We start from the raw sequence: 21,460 nt of genomic DNA on the forward strand, positions 1-21,460 counted from the left end.
CTCAGCCTTGTTAGGAAATTGTCAGCTGTTTCACCGGGTTCCTGTCTTAGACTCTGGAATTTGTATCTGTGTATACGGTGATTGGATTTAGGCTCTAGATGGTTGCTGAATTTATCAAAAATTGTCGCAGGGTTTTCATTTTCGTCTTCAGTCAAACTCCAGCTATTATACAAATCTAGACCTTTTTCTCCTGTCCACAACAGAATGTAACTAACCTTTTCCTCGTTGGTAGCGCCCTTCAGGAAGCTTTTGAATGTAAGCTCACATTTCTGTTTGAACTTGCTGAATGCTTCTACGATATCGTCGGCTTCCCAGTTCATGAGGGGTTGCATTTGCACAGTCGTCATTTTAGTTTCCCGTACGATTCACTCTCAAATCACCGCAGACATCGGCACTCACAATCAGCTCATAAAATCACTTTTCGTCTTATTCGTAGTCCGTATAGCACAATTTTTTACTCACTTATACCGCTGCCACCATGTTGTGTCTCCTTGTGTTCTTTTACAATAAATAATAGACACTTTTAGCTCATTTTAGTTACTGCTTTTACTAGCTGTATTTCTGCTTTGTTTCTGTGCTGCCGCATGGTGTGGAGTGGTACAAGATGTCCGACGCTGCACTGTGCACTGCCCGTGCACAGTGTACCACATAGCAATATAATTACACCATACCAAAGTAGTTCCATACCAAAGTAGTTCCATTTAATGATGTGATACAAAAACAATGCAACACACAGTGTTCCCTTTAACATCAGTGCTCACACACACTGTTCCCTTTAAATTCAGACTGTGCTCAGACATACCGTTCCCTTTATCACAGTGCTCACACACACCGTTCCCTTTAACATCAAACAGTGCTCACACACACTGTTCCCTTTAACTTCAGTGTTCACACAGTGTTCCCTTAAACATCGAAGTGCTCACACACACTGCTCCCTTTAACATCAGACAAAGAGCCGGGGGACGGAGCGCGAGGGGGAGCCAGGGGACGGAGCAAGAGGGGGAGCCGGGGGACGGAGCGAGAGGGGGAGCCGGGGGACGGAGCGAGGGGGGGAGCCGGGGGACGGAGCGAGGGGGGGAGCCGGGGGACGGAGCGAGGGGGGGAGCCGGGGGACGGAGCGCGAGGGGGAGCCGGGGCGCGAGGCGGAGCCGGGGGACGGAGCGCGAGGGGGAGCCGGGGGACGGAGTGCGAGGGGGAGCTAGAGCGCGAGGGGGGGCCGGGGGACGGAGCGCGAGGGGGAGGACGGAGCAAGAGGGGGGGCGGAGGGCGAGCCGGAGCGCGAGGGGGAGCCGGGGGACGGAGGGCGAGGGGGAGCCAGAGCGCGAGGGGGGGCCGGGGGACGGAGCGCGAGGGGGAGCCGGGGGACGTAGCGCGAGGGGGAGCCGGGGGACGGAGGGCGAGGGGGAGCCGGGGGTCGGAGGGCGAGGGGGAGCCGGAGGGCGAGGGGGAGCCGGAGGGCGAGGGGGAGCCGGGGGACGGAGGGCGAGGGGGAGCCGGAGGGCGAGGGGGAGCCGGGGGACGGAGGGCGAGCCGGGGGTCGGAGGGCGAGGGGGAGCCGGGGGACGGAGGGCGAGGGGGAGCCGGAGGGCGAGGGGGAGCCGGGGGACGGAGGGCGAGGGGGAGCCGGGGGACGGAGGGCGAGGGGGAGCCGGAGCGCAAGGGGGAGCCGGGGGACGGAGCGCGAGGGGGAGCCGGGGGACGGAGCGCGAGGGGGAGCCGGGGGACGGAGCGCGAGGGGGAGCCGGGGGACGGAGCGCGAGGGGGAGCCGGGGGACGGAGCGAGAGGGGGAGCCGGGGGACGGAGCGCGAGGGGGAGCCGGGGGACGGAGCGAGAGGGGGAGCCGGGGGACGGAGCGAGAGGGGGAGCCGGGGGACGGAGCGAGAGGGGGAGCCGGGGGACGGAGCGAGAGGGGGAGCCGGGGGACGGAGCGAGAGAGAGACGGGGGACGGAGCGAGAGAGAGACGGGGACGGAGCGAGAGAGAGACGGGGACAGAGGGAGATAGAGAAACAGAGGGAGAGAGAGACAGCGAAACGAGAGAGAAGGCGCATGTAGTCCGTACTGGGGACTGAGCAGCGGCCGCACATTGAAACAACACAGGTGGAGGCGCAGCACATGTACAATGGCTGCTGGAAGGAGGCAAAAGCAAACAATTTTTAGGCCTGCAGTGAAATTTTTTTTTAATTCTGAAAATTGTTTAAAACCAGAAAAAATACAGGAAAGTGATGTTGGATGTCAAGCGGTAAGTCCCAGTTAAATTTTGCCAAATGTTGCCCCCTTTTTGAAAGAGTTTATCAGGGTTATTTAAGTCATGTTATGAGAGGGGGAAAAGTTTGTGCCCCCGTTTGTACCTCAGAATCTGAGAGAGCCGGAGGGAACGGCAGCAGAAAAAGAGGAAACTTCTCCAAAATTGATCCCTATTCATCGCCAAGGCTGGGGATAGATAACCTCACCACCTTCTTAGGAAGTTTAACCACTTTATTCACTTTCTTATTTGAGCTCCATTTGGAATTAGAGTATATTTTATTATTTTTTGTTGTATGTTTAATGACAGCGTTGAGGAGGGAAAGAAAAGCTTGGAGCAACTTCTACTGTCAAAGCTGCAATGAGACTTGAAAGACACCCCAAATACAGCCAATGAAGTACTTTTGAAGTTTAGTCATTGTTATAATGTAGGAAACGTGGCATCCAATTTGTGCACAGCAAACTCCTGTAAACGGCAATGTGATAATGAACAGACAATGTTTTTTTTTTAAGTGATGTTGATTGAGGGATAAATATTGACCAGGACACCGGGGATAACTCCCCTGCTCTTCTTCAAAATAGTGCCATGGGAATTTTACGTCCACCTGAGAGAGCAGAAAGGCCCTGGTTTAATGTCTCATCCGAAAGACGCACCTCCGACAGTGCAGCATTCCTTCAGTATTGCACTGGAGTGTCAGCCTAGATTTATGTGCTCAAGTCTCGGGAGTGGGGCGTGACCCTACAAACTTCTATTAAATGAGGACTTTGCATTGGTCTTCACAAAGAAAATGGACAAGGTGAATGTTACACTAAAAGGAGGGAAGTTATGGACAAGATAATAGTAGATAGAGAAGACATACTAAACAGATTAGCATTACTGAAAGTTGGTAAGCCACCTGGTCCAGATGGAATGTATCCTGGGTTGCTGAAAGAAGCAATGATAGAAATAGCAGGGGCATTGGTCACAATCTTTCAATCCTCATTGGCTACAGGAGTAGTGCCAGAGGACTGGAGGGTTGTTAATGTTATACCACTGTTCAAGAAAGGGGAGAGGGAGAAACCAGGCAACTATAGGCCAGTCAGCCTTGCATCCGTGGTGGGTAAGTTTTTGGAAAACATTATCATTGTCAAAATAAACTTTTGTTTGGAAAGGCATAGGTTAATCAAGGAGAGCCAAGGGTGATTTGCTAAAGGTAAATCGTGTCTGACAAACTTGATTGAGTTCTTTGATGAGGTAACAGAGAAGGTTGATCAAGGAAGTGCAGTAGATGTTGTATATATGGACATTTGGAAGGCATTTAAGAAAGTGCCACACAGGAGGCATATTTAGAATATGGAAGCCCATGGAATTAAGGGGAAAGTGGCAGTATGGATACAAAATTACCTGAATGACAGGAAGCAAATGGTGGTGGTGGATGGATGATTTTCAGACTGGGAGGTGACTTGCAGTGGCATTCCCCAAGAGTCAGTTTTGGGTCCATTACTTTTGCAATTTTTATAAACGACCTAGACTCGGGTGCAGGAAGCAGCATTATAAAGTTTGCAGATGATACAAAGCTTGGCAAAGTAGTAGATCATGATGAGGATAGTTATAGGCTTCTGGATGACATAGACAGGATGATGAAATGGGATGAAGCACGGCAGATGGAGTTCAATGTAGAGAAGTGTGAAGTGATGCACTTTGGGAGGACTAATATGGAAAGACAATGGGCCGGATATTCCGATCCCGACGGGTGGGTATGCGCTGTGTACCCACCCATAGGGACATCGGAAATGCCGGTTTCAGGCATGCACTGCGCATGCGCTAGAAACTGGCATTTCCGATCTGTTAAGGAAGCACTTGACAGACCCTCCGGCTGCCCTGGAGAAGGGCCTCTGCGGGCAGATAGTTCCGCTTTTTGTCCTTACAATTCTTGCGCCTGGTAAAAGCAGGCGCAAGGCCTGCTTTTACCAGGATAAGAGTTGAAATAAAGTTTTTTTTAAATTGTCACTGATTTATCATTTAAAAATACTTTTAAAAAAAGGTAAGTTTATTTTTAGCCCTGTAAAAAACTTTAATTATTTTTTTGAAAAATTTAAAGTTTTGTTTAAAATAGTTAATTTGTTGTACTTTCAAGTCATTTTAAAAATGTGATTTTTAAAAAATTTATTTGAAGTTTGACTATGTTTTGGGGGTGATCTCCATTCATATATTTGACAGGTCTTCCTTCTTTCAGGAGATTCCCTTCTTTGATTGGATCCCCATGGCCCACGTGATCCCAGGGACGCTGCAAACTACCTGCGCCTCTGGGATACGTGGGCCCTGCGCACCGGCTGTTTGGAGAGGCCCAGCACTGGAATTGTGTGCCTCCGGGGAGCCCTCAGGTAAGGGCGCAGATTTTTCCAGATCGCAGTCCTCTGCCCGCGGGAGGCCTGCAATCGGAATATCTGGGCTATATACTAAAAAAGGCACAATTTTGAAAAGTGTAGATGAGCAGAGAGACCTTGGTGTCCATATACACACATCCTTAAAAGTGGCAGGGGAAGTTGATAAGGTGGTTAAAATCATATGAGTTACTTGGGTTTACAAATAGAGGAATAGAGTCATAACAGCACAGAAGGAGGCCATTCGGCCCATCGAGTCCATGCCGGCTCTCTGAAGGGCAATCCAGTCAGTCCCATTCCCCCGCTCTATCCCTGTAGCCCTGCAAGTTTATTTCCCGCAAGTGCTTATCCAGTCTCCCCTTGAAATCATTGAGTGTCTCCGCTTCCACCACTTCCGTCGGCAGCGAATTCCAGGTCATCACCACTCGCTGTGTAAAAAAGTTTTTCCTCACATCCCCCCTCTATCGCTTGCCCAAAACCTTAAATGTGTCCCCTAGTCCTTGTACCACCAACTAGTGAGAACATCCTTTCCCCGTCTAGCCTATACAAACCCGTCATAATCTTGTAGACCTCCATCAAATCACCCCTCAACCTCCTTTTGCTCTAACGAAAACAAATCCAGCTTCTCCAACCTGTCCTTGTAACTAAGATCCCCCATCCCCGGAACCGTTCTGGTAAATCTCCTCTGCACCCTCTCAAGGGCCTTCACATCCTTCCTAAAGTGTGGTGACCAGAACTGGACGCAATACTCCAGTTGTGGCCTAACCAGCACTTTATAAAGGTTCAGCATAACTTCTCTACTTTTGTACTCAATGGGCTTGATTTTCATTGAGCCGTGGAGGCGGGCTTGGAGGCGTGCGGGGGGGGGTTAAAATTGCAAAAACTGGCGGGCGAGACCCCCCCCCCAACCTGGTTCCCGACTCCGAGCAATTTTAACTCAGCCGTGTCTGATAGTCCCGACTCCGTCCCGCATCCAACAGGCGGGACTGGTCGTTAAGGCCCTTAACAACCACTAAATGGCCTCTATAATCCTATTTTGAAAGGCCCTTGCGAATTTAACCCTTTTTCCACATGAAACACACCTGGTGGGAAACACGAATGTGAAACCTGGCGGGAGCACGATTGCATTGCTGACCATCAACTGCAGGTCAACCATTAAAGAGATTTGATCAGCCATGATTTGCAGGTGGCAGGACTTAGTGGTCTCAGGTCTGGGGCAACTTTTAGAAGGCTTAACAACACCTCTGGAAGGTTGGAGCCTCACAGCCACCTCCAGTGTGACCTCCTGGGAAACCCCTCTCGCCAACTTCACTCAGCGCTTCCTCAACGGAGGCATATACCAGAAGCATGGGAGCCATTTATTTCCTTCCCATCTGGGCACCAGCAACATCAGCAGCAGCTGGAGCGCCAGGCTGCTGCTCACCCACCTGAAGCTGCACAGGCCAGAAGGGGCCAGCGCCTGGAAGTGGCAGGAGAGCACCTTGCTGTACATCAGGGGGGTCATGGGGACCCGTCTCTGCAATGGCAGTCTTACTCAGAACGACTTCCATGAAGGTCTGGTTTCTCTGTTCAATAGATGCCCATCGCTCCTCAAGAGATGTCATTCTAGTCTGAACAATGACCATGTTTTCCATACCCTGGCGACTAAGCTCCTCCATGGCCATAGCCATCCTCTCCTCTATGGTAGCCATCCTTTCCATGGTGATGCGTTCATGCGGCAATGACTCCACAAAGGCTCTGCTCATGTTCGCTATGGACTCCTCCATTCGCTCCACACTCGCAGCGACCCTGGAGACAAAACCTGCCAGAGACTCCTGCATCTGTGCCTGGAGTTCCATCACCTCTGATCTTATGGATGGACCCAGAGGCAGAGGGTCGACATGCTGCTGAGCCGAGCTGGCAGAGTCCTGCGCCCTCTGACTAGGTTGCAGCTTCCTCTGAGGAGTCTGGCTGCTCAGCCTCTTCTTCCTGGCTAGGGGGGACGGATGCTTGTGATGGTCCTGTGGGGGAGTAAAGGAAAGAGTCAGAGATGTGATGCAAAAGCTACATGCACATAGCTTTTTGCAGATGCTCATAAGTCCATCTGTTACAGCTTCACAATCATTATCAGCGACTCATGCAATGTCAAAGAGAGAGATGGGAAACTTTTCTGTCACCAGCTTGCTCTGTTGCACCCGTCTGTCCGTCCCCCACGCGCGAATCATCCTCTATTCCCATAATTTCCAGGACGGCCTCCTCCCAGGGGGTCAAGTGGGCTATTGAGGCTGTCCCTCCTCCTGTCCTGGCTCGCTCTCTTTTGTTGTGAGCTCTCTTTTCCTGCAATGAGGGAGACAAGTGGAGGTTGAGTGAGAATGAAGGAGTGAGTGTAGAGATTGCATAGCATAGATACTTAGAAGGAGACAAAGATGGAGTGAGGTTGTAAGACCAAGGGCCCTCCCTGTGTGTTGTCAGTTGTGTTCAAAGCATCAGTGATAGGGAGTGTGAGGGCTGCATGGTCAAATAGTTATGTGAATGTGAGCATAGAGAGAGAGGGAATGGGTAAGGGTGCATGGATGTCAGTGTCAAGTGGGATGTGGAGGAAGATTGCCAAAGCTGAGTGCTGGTCAGGAAAGGCAATGGGGATCAGATTGCGAGTGAAGGGAAATTCATACTCACTTTTCCAGTGTGCTGAAGGTCATGAAATCTTTTCCTGCACTGTATCCAGGTTCTGTGGGTGACTCCCAAGGAGTTGACTTCCTCAGCCACCTGCATCCACACTGCCTTGGTCTGAGTGGGAGGCCTCTTCCTCCCTGATGAAGGGAAGAGCACCTCCCTGTTGGCCCTAGCCCCATCCACTAATGCCTGCAGTGCCACCTCGTCAAAGCGAGGAGCTGATCTGGCCCTCCTACTTGTCATATTTGCTGCAGCTCCCTCACACTGCACAGTCAAGAAGCTTGGCAGTCTGCAGAAGAAGCAAGGCTTGCTGTGGACCTTAAATGCAGCAGCAATGATGACGTCGTCGGAGGGGACTTTCAGTCATGAAAATCGCATTTGCAAAGGCTTCCCACACGTTGGAAATCAATTGGCCAACTGAGTTAAAATAGCATCAATCTCCCACAACCATTTAGATTCGTGTGGGAAACACGAAATTCGGATAACACATCTGAGTTAAAATCCCCCCCATACCTCTATTTATGAAGCCCAAGATCCCATATGCTTTGTTAACCACTCTCAATATGTCCTGCCACCTCTGTCCCTGCACACTCTTCAAATCTGTGCCATTAAGTGTATATTGCCTCTCCGTTCCTTCTGCCAAAATGCATCACCTCACACTTCTCTGTATTAAATTCCATCTGCCCATTCTGCTAGCCTTTCTATGTCCTGTTGATTGATATCATCATCACTGTTTGCCACACACCCAAGTTTGGTGTCATCGGCAAATTAGAAATTCTACTCTGTATTCCAATATCCAAGTCATTTATATATATCAAAAAAAGCAATGGCCCCAGCACTGACCCTTGGGGAACACCACTACCATCTTCCAGTCTGAAAAACAGCCATTTACCACAACTCACTGTTTTCTGTCCTTAAGCCAATTCCTTATCCAAGCTGCCACTGACCCACCTATTCCATGAGCCTCAAATTTGTTAACCAGTCTTCTATGTGGTACTTTGTCAAATGCCTTCTGAAAATCCATGTTTTAGATTATTAGCAGACCAGGACTGGCTTTTCTAATGTTACATTTCTGTGAAGGGGAATGCACCCAACAAAAATTAGGGGAACATTGGGTGTGGGGCTAAGCGCAACTGCTCTTTCAAAGAGCCAGCACAGGCATGGTGGGCCGAATGGCCTCCTTCTCTGCTGTAAGTTTCTACGATTGCATGATTCAATGACTCACTAAAATGGGCCGAATTGCATTCCCTATCCATAATTACCTTGTAATTGTCTACCCTACCTGTTTCAACTACAAAATTACTCCGACCACAGATCCCCCCGCCGCCATCTGAAGGCTGCGCGTGCGCAGTCACGCCTGCCAGCAGGCCTCTGACGCATTTGATTTGGTTCCGGCACGGCTGGTCGCTGAGTCCAGTGCGCAGGCGGTGACGGGCAGCAAGATGGAGAATGTGACGGGAAAACAAGTGCAGAAAAGGTAAAAGGAGAAGGTGGTCTCGCGCTCAATTTCGACACAAGTATGCCGATTGAACGAACGTTTCAAGGATGGTGGGGATTCTACAGTATCGCTCTGTTTAGATTTTATTTTAGCAAAAAGGAAACAATTGGCACTGGTTCGCGGCGGGGGGAGGAGGTGTAAATCATTGAGGGATTTTTTTTCCTATATATATAGGTACTTTATTCATAAAATTTTTTGTTCAAGTACATGAAAATACGGTTCACATCTGGTACAATACAAATTAACTGCAGTACATGGCACTCAATTTACAAATTACAATACATTTTCATTTCATATATCAATGCTTGTTGGAATACATTACAATACACTCCACAAATCATATTACAGATGAAAGCAGTACATGAGGGATTTTTAATATAGCTGGACCAGGAGGGACCGAGGATCAGGCCGATTTGAGGCATCGCGGTAGGGAAAGAGACCCGTCAGCGAGAAACTAGCAATAGGAATGCCCCAGAACCAATAATCTGAACGTGGAGTGGGTTGTTGAATTAGAAAAGAAAGAACTTTAATTTGTATAGCACCTTTTCAGGTCCCCAGGAAACCAGTGCTTCACAGGCAATTAAATACTAATTAAGTAGTCACTGCTGTTTTGTAGGCACATGCAGCCATCTGTGTGCAGACAGCAAATTCCCATAAACAACATTGAGATATTCGCCCGGATTTTGGGGTGGTAATGATGGTGAACTGTCAGCGTTTGGCGTCATCCTCTGAAACTGAACATAACTTCAGGATTTAGTGCATGCGCATCTAAACGTGAAAATCCTGCAGTTGCAGCCAGTCATTCACTGCTCCGCCACAGACTGCACTGTGGAACTCCCCATAGCTGGAAATCAGTTGAACTACCAAAAATTTAAGCTTTTCTGATCTAATTCTGCTGTTAAACACCCCATTGTTGGAATAGGTGTAACTGGGGTTTTAATGGTGTATTGACTGCTGCTGTGGTTCTGAAAAACTAATTTTGTATTTGTGGAATGTCAAATTTCTCATGGTAGAAAACTACTAGATTTTTACAATAATAAAAATTTTGTTAAAGTTTGTTTATGATTTTCAACTTCTACCTTAACCCCATATGTATGTCAGAATCTTTATTTTGCTGTCTGTAAAATTTTTAAACTGAATTGAATCAGTGCTTTTTATTATAAATAGGAACATAAAATGCTGGAGATACTCAGCAGATCAGGCAGCAACTGTGAAGAGAGAAACTGGAGAAAAGCAGGAACTGGAACAGATTTTTAAGCAAGTGCAGGGGCTGGGAAAGGGGAGAGGGGATGAAAGAACAAAAGGGAAGGTCTGTGATAGGATAGAAGGCAGGGGAGGTTAAGAGACATTCAAGGCAAAAGGAGATGGTAATGGGACAGGTTCTGCGTGTAGAGCTGGAAGATGTAGGTGAGGTTTTAAATGAATATTTTGCATCTGTGTTCACTGGAGAAGGGTGATGTAGGCATAGAAATCAGGCAGGGGGTTGTGATATACTTGAACAAATTAGTATTGAGAGGGAGGAGGTACTAACGATTTTAGCGGGCTTAAAAGTGGTTAAATCCCCAGGCCCTGACTGGATCTATCCTAGGCTGCTGTGTGAGGCAAGGGAGGAGTTTGCAGGGGCTTTGACACAAATGTTCAGAACCTCTCTGGCCGCAGGGGAGGTGCCAGAGGACTGAAGAACATCTAACGTAGTACTATTGTTCAAGAAGGGTAGCAGAGATAAATCAGGGAATTACAGGCCTAACATCAGTGGTAGGGAAATTATTGGAAAAAATTCTGAGGGACAAAATTAGTCTCCACTTGGAGAGGCAAGGATTAATCAAGGATAGTCAACATGGCTTTATCAGGGGGAGATCATGTCTAACCAATTTGATTGAATTTTTCGAGGGGGTGACTAGGTGTGTGGATGAGGGTAGTGCAGTTGATGTAGTCTACATGGACTTCAGTAAGGCTTTTGACAAATTCCCGCATGGGAGACTGGTCAAGAAGGTAAGAGCCCAGGGCAATTTGGCACATTGGATCCAAAATTGGCTTAGTGGCAGGAGGCAGAGGGTGATGGTCGAAGGTTGTTTTTGTGACTGGAAGTCTGTGTCCAGTGGTGTACCGCAGGGATCGGTGCTGGGTCCTTTGCTGTTTGTAGTGTACATTAATGATTTAGATATGAATGTAGGAGGTATGATCAGTAAGTTTGCAGATGACACAAAAATTGGTGGAGTGGTAAATAGCGAGGAGGGAAGCCTCAGGCTAAAGGACGATATCGACAGGATGGTTAGATGGGCAGGACAGTGGCAAATGGAATTTAACCCTGAAAAGTGTGAGGTGATGCATTTTGGGAGGACTAACAAGGCAAGGGAATACACAATGAATGGTAGGACCCTAGGAAGGACAGAGGATCAGAGGGACCTTGGTGTGCATGTACATAGATCCCTGAAAAAATCAAATCAAATCAACTTTTATTGTCATTGTTAGTGCACAAGTGCAGTACAACGAAATGTAGGCTTGCGGCTCCCGAGAGTGTACAATTTGGATTAGGACACTTAAACATTTCAACATACATTTGTACATATATATTAGCATAAATATGACCATAATAAAGTGCATCGGCGGATGTGCAGGCTTTAGTGTTTATTTGTGGAGTTCAGTAGGATGACAGCCCTGGGAAAGAAGCTGTTCCTAAATCTGGTCGTACGGGTGCGAATGCATCTGTAGCGTCTTCCAGATGGTAGGAGGGCGAACAGACTGTGGCTGGGGTGGGTAGGGTCTTTGATGATGGACCGTGCCCTCCGTAGGCAGCGTTTCTGATATATATGTTCTATGGTCGGTAGCCGGGTGCCGGTAATGCGTTGGGCAGTTTTGACTACCCGCTGCAGGGCTTTCCGGTCATGGGAGCTACAGCTGCCGTACCATACCGTGATACAGTTTGTCAGGATGCTCTCTATAGTGCAGCGGTAGAAGTTAGGATCGGGGGTGACAGATTACATCCCTTCAGCCTCCTCAAGAAATATAGGCGCTGCTGGGCCTTCTTCACCAGAGAGGAGGTGTTGAGGGACCAGGAGAGGTCTTCCGTGATGTGGACTCCGAGGAACTTAAAGCTGGCCACCCTTTCCACCTCCGCCCCATTGATGTGGATGGGGGTGTGACTTCCGCCTTTGGACTTGCTGAAGTCCACGATTATTTCCTTTGTTTTCTTGGTGTTAAGGGCCAGGTTGTTGTCGGCGCACCACTTCACGAGATGCTGGACCTCCTCCCTGTAGGCTGACTCATCGTTGTTGGTGATCTGGCCTACTACCGTGGTGTCATCTGCAAACTTGATGATGGTGTTGGAACCATTAACAGCTACACAGTCGTGGGTGAAGAGGGAGTAGAGGAGGGGGCTCAGCACACATCCTTGTGGGGCCCCCGTGTTCAGGGTCGGGGGGGGGGGAGGTGTGGTTGCCTAATTTGACAGACTGGGGTCTGTTTGTTAGGAAGTCCAGGCAGCAGGACAGGTAGATAAGGTGGTTAAAAAGGCATATGGGATACTTGCCTTCATTAGCCAAGGCATAGAATATAAGACCAGGGAGGTTATGATGGTGCTGTACAAAACGCTAGTTAGGCCACAGCTGGAATACTGTGTGCAGTTCTGGTCGCCACACTATAGGCGGGATGTGATTGCATTGGAGAGGGTGCAGAGGATGTTACCTGGGCTGGAGCTCTTCAGCTATGAAGAGAGACTGGACAGGCTGGGGTTGTTTTCCTTAGAGCAGAGAAGGGTGAGGGGGGACCTGATTGAGGTGTGCAAAATTATGAGGGGCATAGATAGGGTAGATAGAAAGGAACTTTCCCCCTTAGTAGAGGGGTCAATAACCTGGGGGCATAGTTTCAAGGTAAGGGGTTTAGAGGGGATTTGAGGAAAAACTTTTTCACCCAGAGGGTGGTTGGAATTTGGAACTCACTGCCTGAAAGGGTGGTAGAGGCTACGGACCAAGTGCTGGAAAATGGGATTAGAATAGACAGGGCTTGATGGCCGACACGGACACGATGTGCCGAAGAGCCTCTTTCTGTGCTGTATGTTAATGACTCTATGTTAATAAACAAAGGAAGTGTGAATTGCGCTGGCAGAATGAAAGACAGCTGCCATGTGGGAGAGAAGAAAAAAAGAGAGACAAAAAGTGTGGATAATAAAAAATATATATATGATAGGGGCCGAGGTTATGATCCGAAATTGTTGCATTCTATGTTGAGTCCAGAAGGCTGTAAAGTGCCTAATCGAAAGATGAGGTGCTGTTCCTCGAGCTTATGCTGAGCTTCAGTGGAACAATGCAAGAGGCCGAGGATGGTGAGGTCTGAGTGGGAGTGGAGCAGAGAATTAAAGTGACAGGCGACCGGAAGCTCGGGGTCCCTCTTACTGACTGAACGGAGGGGTTCCGCAAAGCGGTCACCTAATCTGCGTTTGGTCTCCCCAATGTAGAGGAGACCGCATCATGAGCAGCGAATACAGTATACTAAATTGCAAGAAGTACAAGTAAATCGCTGTTTCACCTGGAAGGGGTGTTTGGGGCCCTGGACAGTGGGAAGGGGGGAGGCATAAGGGCATGTGTTGCATCTGCGCTTGCACGGGAAGGTGCCGGGCGAAGGGGAAGGGGTGTTGGGGGCGATAGGAGTGGACAAGGGTGTCGCGGAGGGAGCAGTCCCTTCGGAATGCTGAAAGGGGAGGTGAGGGGAAGATGTGTTTGGTGGTGGGGTCACGCTGGAGGTGGCGGAAATGGCGGAGGATGATCCGTTGAATGTGGAGGCTGGTGGGGTGAAAGGTGAGGACAAGGGGAACTCTATTGTGGTTCCAGGAGGAAGGGGCAGGGGTGAGGGCAGAAGTGCGGGAGATAGAACGGACACGGTCGAGGGCCGTGTCGGACACGGCCAAGGGGAATCCTCAGTTGAGGAAAAAGGAAGACATGTCGGAAGCACTGGTATGGAAGGTGGCATCGTCAGAGCAGATGTGGTGGAGACGGAGAAACTGGGAGAATGGAATAGAGTCCTTGCAGGAAGTGGGGTGGGAGGAAGTGTAGTCCAGGTAGCTGTGGGAGTCAGTGGGCTTCTAGTGAATGTTTGTCAATAACCTATCCCCAGAGATGGAGACGGAGAAGTCGAGGAAGGGAAGAGTCAGAGATGGACCATGCGAAGGTGAGGGAAGGGTGGCAATTGGAAGCAAAGTGAATGAAATGATCTAGTTCAGGGCGAGTGCTTTTTATTGCCCGCTTTGCTGTCTGTGAGAATTTGTCAGTGTTATTTGCTGCTTAGACAGCTTGACTTCACTGCTGCAATTTGACAGCGCTACAATCAATTTAAAATCATAGAATCATAGAAAGTTACAGCACGGAAGGAGGCCATTTCGGCCCATCGTGTCTGCGCCGGCCCAACAAAGAGCTATCCAGCCTAATCCCACTTCCCAGCTCTTCATCCGTAGCCCTGCAGGTTAGAGCATTCCAAGTGCACATCCAAGTACTTTTTTAATGTGGTTAGGGTTCCTGCCTCTACCACCCTTTCAGGCAGTGAGTTCCAGACCCCCACAACCCTCTGGGTGAAGAAATTTCCCCTCAAATCCCCTCTAAACCTTCGCCCAATTACTTTAAATCTGTGCCCCCTGGTTTTTGACCCTTCTGCTAAGGGAAATACAGGAGACTTTGGTTTATCCGGAGGTTGTATGTCCGGAAACCTCGATCTACCGGCAGAAATCAGGAGCCGTTTTGTTAGTTTTTTTTTCTTCTCGTGGCTTTTTTTTTCAACAGTCAGGCTCTGGAAAGTCTCTCAAGCTGTTGCTAAGCTACAGAGACGCTTCCAAGGTACGGGCCGACTGTTTAGAAGCTGTTGCTAAGCAACAGTGTTTGTTGTCAGATACGGAGATGAAAACCTCCGTATGCTTCAACATTAACGCTGGTATGTCTGGCAGTTTTGATAGATCGGCAACAGCTCGGTCCCGTCGGTGCTGGATATAACAAAGTTTCCTGTAGGTCCTTTCTATCCACTTTATCTATGCCCCTCATAATTTTGTACACTTCAATAAGGTCTCCCCTCAGCCTCCTCTGTTCCAAGGAAAACAGACCCAGCCTATCCAGTCTTTCCTCATAGCTAAGATTCTCTACTCCCGGCAACATCCTTGTAAATCTTCTCTACCCTCTCTAGTGCAATCACATCTTTCCTGTAATGTGGTGACCAGAACTGCACGCAGTACTCTAGATGAGGCCTAACTAGTGTTTTATACAGTTGAAGCATAACCCCCCCCCTGCTCCTGTATTCCATGCCATGGCTAATAAAGGCAAGCGTTCCGTATGCCTTCTTAACCACCTTATCTACCTGGCCTGCTACCTTCAGGGATCTGTGGACATGCACTCCAAGGTCCCTTTGTTCCTCTACACTACTCAGTGTCCTACCATTTAATGTGTATTCGCTTTCCTTGATAGTCCTCCCCAAATGCATTACCTTACACTTCTCTGGATTGAATTCCATTTGCCACTGTTCTGCCCACCTGACCAATTTATTGATATCTTCCTGCAGTCCACAGCTTCCTTCTTCAGTATCAACCACACAGCCGATTTTAGTATCATCTGCAAACTTCTTAATCATACCCCCTATATTCAAGTCTAGATCATTAATATATACCACAAAAAGCAAGGGACCTAGTACTGAGCCCTGCGGAACCCCACTGGAAACAGCCTTCCAGTCACAAAAACACCCGTCAACCATTACCCTCTTCTTCCTGTCTCCAAGCCAGTTTTGAATCCAACTTGACACTTTGCCCTGGATCCCATGGGCTTTTAACTTTGTGACCAGTCTGTCATGTGAAACTTTACCAAAAGCCTTGCTAAAGTCCATATACGCTACATCAAACGCACTACCCTCATCTACTCATACTTGATGCTTTTTTCTTTTACTCTCCCATCTTTTTACTTTTTTCAGTTCTGTTGACTTGTCTGTTCTCTCCACAGATTTATTTGCCATGTGTTTCCTGCATTTTCTGCTTTTGTTTCAGATTTCCAACATTTACAGTTTTTTCTTTTTTATTCACATTCCACTTTTCCTTGTTGCACCCTGAGATTTTTAATAAGATGTTATTGATCTCCCCGACACAGGTGACTTTATCACATCAGCCAATTTAGTAGCTTTACCATCTCCATGTTATGGCTGCCGCGCTTCCCACATTGCAACAGTGATTACACTTCAAAAATACTTCATTGGCTGTAAAGCACTTTTTGAGACGTCCGGTGGTCGTGAAAGGCGCTATTTAAATGCAAGTCTTCTTTAAATGGTGTAGGGACAAAAGGCGCAATGTTTTTATTCTTTAATTTGGGGAATGCCTTTCTATCGCCACACGACTTAATTTTATAGTTAACTTAATAGACTCTTTATCCTAAAGAAACTTCAGGCATAAACCATGGCTTTGCAAGTTAAGCAATCATTTATTATGTACTAGAAAATAAAAATCAATGTTAGAATTAAACAACATCTTCAGGTCATGCACAATTTAGAATTGCTTTATCAACAATAAAAACACTCCCCAAAATGCATACCCTTTTGGAAAACAAAGGTTTCTATAGAAGCTTACAGCACATAGAGGTCATTTGGCCTGTCGTTCTTGTGCCGGCTCTTTGAAAGAGCTCTCCAATTTAGTCCTACGCCTTAGCTTTTTCCCCATAACCCTGCAAATTAGTCCTCTTCAAGTACATGTGATAGAACGGATTCTTTTACCCTCAGCCTGGTTCAATAATCACTGAGTCGAATGTAACTGGAGAATTCAAACGATTTATTTTCCGCGGAGTCTTACTCTGAAATGTCGGCACCGACTCCTGCAAGAGTCTGACGAACCCAACAGAGCAAGCAATTTGTCATACAGTGTGCTACATTATTATACTTGCATTTGAGAAGACATTAACACCTCGTACATTCCTGCACCAATCCTGAGCTGTGCACGTATACATTTAATTTGATTTCCTGGCCTGGCAGTTTGAAATAAAGAAGTCACATTTAACTGAATGGGTTACAGCTAAGTAAACATCCTGGTAATGTGTTCACGATCACCTAAACATTATGGTAATGCGTTTGCAATCATGGTAATGCGTTTTCTGATCGCCTATTGTCTGTATAACTTCTGCATGCTGCCTTACATTGTTTCTACCAGCAAGGTGTGACATTGTGGGCGCCAGCCATATTAGCAGCCAAAGATCAGTTTAGCCTTTTTATTTTACTTCTTGCTGCCTTCACAGTTTCTTGTTTCTATTTCCTTGACCTTGGTATTCTCATTCCCTCCTTTTATCATTCTATGATAACCAACCGTTATTCGGTTACGTCTATTTTATTCAGTCGATCAAATTCTTTATTATCATCGTACTTTACTTCCTTCATTTCACATTCATTGGTCGGTCTTACCATTAACATCTTTGGGCTACCTATTTTCTCCAAAGCTAGCTGCATTCTTCCTAGCACACATTTCATGATTGCTAGTCCAATAAAAATATAGGCGATTGCAACTACTAGGTACATAGCCATATTTATCAACCAGTCATACCATCCTCCAAATCCCCAGTCTCCCCAGTTACTTGCTTCCTTCATATTATCCATTTGTTCCCTTATCTTAGTGATAAAGCGGGTGATGTTCTCTGTCTGGTCTCGGACTCCCATAAGGCATTTACCTTTTACTATTGCACAGACACCACCTTCTCGGGCCAGCAGCTACCTGCATATCTGTTTTGCATAGTGAATAACCTGAGTTCCGACAATTCTTTAGTAACTGCGTCGAGGGCCCCCATGGTAGCATTACCCAGGATGGTGAGGCCACAGATAAGGTAGTTCCGGTTATTGGCGGCCAGATAGGCTCCAATATAGCCTATAGAGAACAGGCCAGCAAATCCATATCCTATAGAGGTTCCGTGTCCTCCTAGGGATTCAGGATCTTTCCACTTGGAGCAAAACTCTTTCGAGGCTGCCCTGACTACTATTTTTCGGTGGGATGTCCATTTGGAGGAGCAGGGTACTGTGGTAGGGGTTAAGGTAGCGATGGCTACCGTCCGGGGAGCGGTATCTATTACCATGTAATTAGTAGCTCTTCCTTGGCTCAAGAAAAAGTAGCCTGGTTTGGTATATATCACGGATATGTGTTTCTGCCTTGTGCTTAAATGGCTCGGGGGAAGGAAATAGTCAAAACCTTGGATCTCACGAGTATCAGTAGGCTGGGTATTAGCTATTTTTACTAGCATAAAGGTTTCCCCCCCCTACCTTCAGAGTTGTCCCATCCCCTTCGCCACATAAAACTTGTACTCCTTCGGTTATTGACACACATGCGGATTGCTCACATGTGCAGCTACCGGTGTCTGGTCCTATCGTACACTGATGGTGGAGGCAGCGTGTCACCAAGCAGGTGTAGTTCTGCTTAACCCATACTGACCTACAACCATAGCCCGTCCCATTCCAACAATTCTCATAGCCACCAGGGTTCCTGCTTAGTTTCAGGCAATTGGCGGGCGGGGTTAAGGTATAGGGTATTGTTATATTGGCTGTGGGAGGGAGAAGGTGAGCATCTAAAAGAAAGTCCGGGGGAACAATAACCGGGGTTGGGGCAAACACCCCCTCAACAGATATCAGGGGCGGATAACAAACAATTGACTCTGGTGAGTATAGGGCTGCGTGAGTCTGGAGGAATAGGTTGCCCGTCGGGGTTTCTTCAGGGAAAGTGTGTTGGAGATCTCGTTCATGTCTCTTTGTGAGGATACCTTCTACCCTCGAATAGTCGAAGCTGCTCATAGGGGGCAGTCCATTTCTTTTCCTTTCCTGGTTGGACTTCGGATAACAGCTTTGTCCTTTGGTATCGGTAGTTCTGTTGCATGGTCCTGCAGTAACAGACTTGGTCACCTGGCGTCGACACTTGGTTCAATGGCATGGCAATGTTCCTCTGTGTATGTATCTCAGCATTAGCGAGCGGTGGGGCTGTCTAATAAGCCCAATGTAGGTGTCCCAGTTGATCACGTTCCATTTCCCGAACCCGCCTGGGTTATCATCATTGCACCAAAGCACGTCTCCGTGGCATAGGTGGTGTACCCGCTTGGGTTGGTTCTGCCGGCATGCTCTCCTTCTGGGCTGTTGAGTTATTCCAAGGGTGATCAGGACACTGATAGAGAGGATCCACAGCGACGTCTGCATGGCTGGTCGGTGCGGCACGTCTGTTTAGGGAGAGATTTCTTGGAAGCAAGAGAGGTTAGCATTTTTTAAGTTTCAGGCATAGCATTACTGACAATTTTACAGTGGTGGAGGTGAACCCAAGCACTCTTTCCCTCTACTTTGGCAGCAGTTGGGGTGGTGAGTAGGACTTGATAGGGTCCTTCCCAACGAGGTTCCAATCCTTTTCGCGCCCAATTCTTGATTAATACATACGCTCCGGGCTCGACCTGGGACGGACTGACTATAGGAGGGAGGTCGATGTAAGCAGCGCGTACCCGGGAGTGCAAACTTTTCAATGCCCTGGTTAACGACAAAATATAGTTAGTCATTTCTGCCGTCATGTGGTGAAAGTGGACAGTCTTTGGGACTTCCTGGTTCCACGGGGTTTTGAGAGGTCTGCCATATATGATTTCAGCAGGGCTTAATCTTGCTGCACCAGCCGGGGTAGTGCGTATTTGGAACAAGGCCACGGGGAGTAGTTTGAGCCATGTAGTTCCCGTTTATTTTTCAAGGTCTGATTAGCCTGCTCGACCAGTCCGGTGGCCTGTAGGCACAATGTAGCTGCTGTTGGATGCCCATTTGAGTGCAGAACTCCTTGTTTACCAGACCCACGAAGTGAGGGCCGTTGTCTGAACTTAATCGGTTTGGAATTCCGTACCTTGGAATAATTTCTCTCATTAAAACTTTTACAACAGTGGAGGCTTTGTTATCCGTAGTCAGGTAGGCCTCAATCCACTTACTAAATACATCAACAATAACCAGTACATATTTATAACACTGACACCTTTCTAATTCAATGTAGTCCATCTGGAGGGTCTCAAAGGGACCCGTGGGTAACGGCGTCTTACCCGTTTCACAAGGTATGCCTTTTCCCGGGTTATGCTGCTGACAAATGAGGCAGCGACTGCTAATACCTTGAGCCAGAGCTTGTAACCTAGGATGCCACCATGTAGCTAATAACGTGTCACTAGTTGCTCTGGCACCACAATGAGTTGCAAAGTGTATACATTCAATAACCCATAATGCTAGCTCATCTGACATACAAGTTTGCTCGGCAGGGGTGACCCATAATTTAGACACACAATCATATGTACAACTGAGCTGTTTCCACAGTCCCTTATCACGGTCAGGAGCGTCCTCCTGTAACTTAATGACGTCTTGGATGGTTGGCATTGGCTTTTCCGAGGGAGACTTGCTTTTATTTGAGCTTTTAGTCTGGCTCATCATTCTAGGCACAACCACTCGTTGTTCCTGGGACGCTTCCCTAGCTCCCTGGTCAGCGCATCTATTCCCTATATCTACTGGGGTTTGTCCTGCTGTGTGTGCGGAGCACTTTATCACGGAGATCTGTTTTGGTAGCATGAGGGCTTGTAGCAAATCAGATACTAATTTCTGATGGGATATCTGTGTTCCTGCAGAGGTTAGGAACCCTCTGTTTTTCCATAATTGTCCAAAATCATGAACCACTCCGAAGGCATATCTCGATCTCGAGTCTGTATAAACGTTAACCTTTAAGTCCTTCCCTAAGATACAAGCTCGTATTAATGCGAACAGTTCTGCTTGTTGGGCGGAATACGGAAGTTCAAAGGCGGCAGACTTCAAAATATTACTGTCCTGATCTACGATTGCATATCCAGAAAGTCTTTTCCCAAGGGGACTGACGGACGCACTTCCATCTACATACATGGTTGTGTCAGGACTCTGCATTGGGGCATCAGATAGATCCTCCCTGACGGAGGTATCTTCCTTGATTAAAAATAGACAATCATGTCCTGGGTCTGTTTGTTCGAGGGGTGGTTCTGTGAGAAAACATGCTGGGTTGATAGTAGTACAATGCTTAAATTGCAGTTTAGGATTATTCAACAGGTATATCTCGTACTTATTTTGTCGGGCCATAGTGAGGTGCTGAGTTTGTAATTGGCCTAATAGTGCAGTTACCGAGTGCGAACTGTATACAGTAATACCTTGTTGCAAAGTTAGGTTGGCAGCCGATTGTAGGCTATTATAGATGGCGGTCAGAATCTGGGTGCATACGGGATGCCCTAGCGCTACCGGATCTAACTTCGAGGAGTAGTAAGCCACCGGCCTATGCTTGTCCCCATGTTTTTGCGTTAGGACAGCAGTCGAACAATCAGTGAGGATAGTGCAGTATAGCTGGAAGGGCCTGTCATACAGGGGTCTCCCCAGTGCTGGGGCTTGTGACAATGCTTCTTTTAGGTTTTCAAACGCTCTTATGGCGACAGGGTCTAGCTGAAACTCGCCCTCCATACTGGTGTATGGTGTTAGTCGTTTGGTTTCTAGAGCGATGTTGGGTATCCGTTGTCTACAGTAGTTTACCATCCCCATCCATTGCCTCACTTGTTTTGCACTACGGGGTACGGGGAACTGACAGATTGGCTCAATCCTGCTTCTCTCTAGACTCCGCTCGGTTGCTGAGAGCATGAAGCCGAGGAATTTAACTTTCTGTTGGGCCACTAGTACCTTTGATTGAGAGACTACGTACCCGAGTGAGAAT

At 47.8% G+C, this 21,460-nt stretch overlaps 2 protein-coding genes across 4 annotated transcripts in view; one reads left to right on the top strand and one right to left on the bottom strand.

Annotated features, from left to right (window-relative positions):
* Positions 1 to 679: 679 nt before the first annotated feature.
* Positions 680 to 8,604, bottom strand: LOC147122748 (uncharacterized). Its single transcript, XM_086010135.1, has 3 exons — positions 7,263 to 8,604; positions 6,764 to 6,923; positions 680 to 6,607 (listed from the first exon to the last, which is right to left on the bottom strand). The coding sequence occupies exons 2-3, from the start codon at positions 6,809 to 6,811 to the stop codon at positions 5,966 to 5,968; spliced, it is 690 nt and encodes a 229-aa protein (XP_085866261.1). The 5' UTR covers positions 6,812 to 6,923; positions 7,263 to 8,604; the 3' UTR covers positions 680 to 5,965.
* Positions 8,578 to 21,460, top strand: part of dctn6 (dynactin subunit 6) — a 110,308-nt gene continuing 97,425 nt past the window's right edge. The window contains exon 1 of one of the 3 annotated variants that reach the window (XM_086010147.1): positions 8,578 to 8,736. In XM_086010147.1, the coding sequence (XP_085866273.1) occupies positions 8,702 to 8,736 (35 nt within the window). In that variant the 5' untranslated portion in view covers positions 8,578 to 8,701. Of the gene's footprint in view, positions 8,737 to 8,763; positions 8,808 to 13,897; positions 13,921 to 21,460 lie in introns of those variants that run through there. The other 2 variants (XM_086010152.1, XM_086010157.1) reach the window with 2 other exon arrangements.

This window comes from Somniosus microcephalus, chromosome 2 (assembly GCF_052327205.1).
Source record: "Somniosus microcephalus isolate GS21.2 chromosome 2, FLI_Smic_1.0, whole genome shotgun sequence".
NCBI classification, from domain to species: Eukaryota; Metazoa; Chordata; class Chondrichthyes; order Squaliformes; family Somniosidae; genus Somniosus; species Somniosus microcephalus.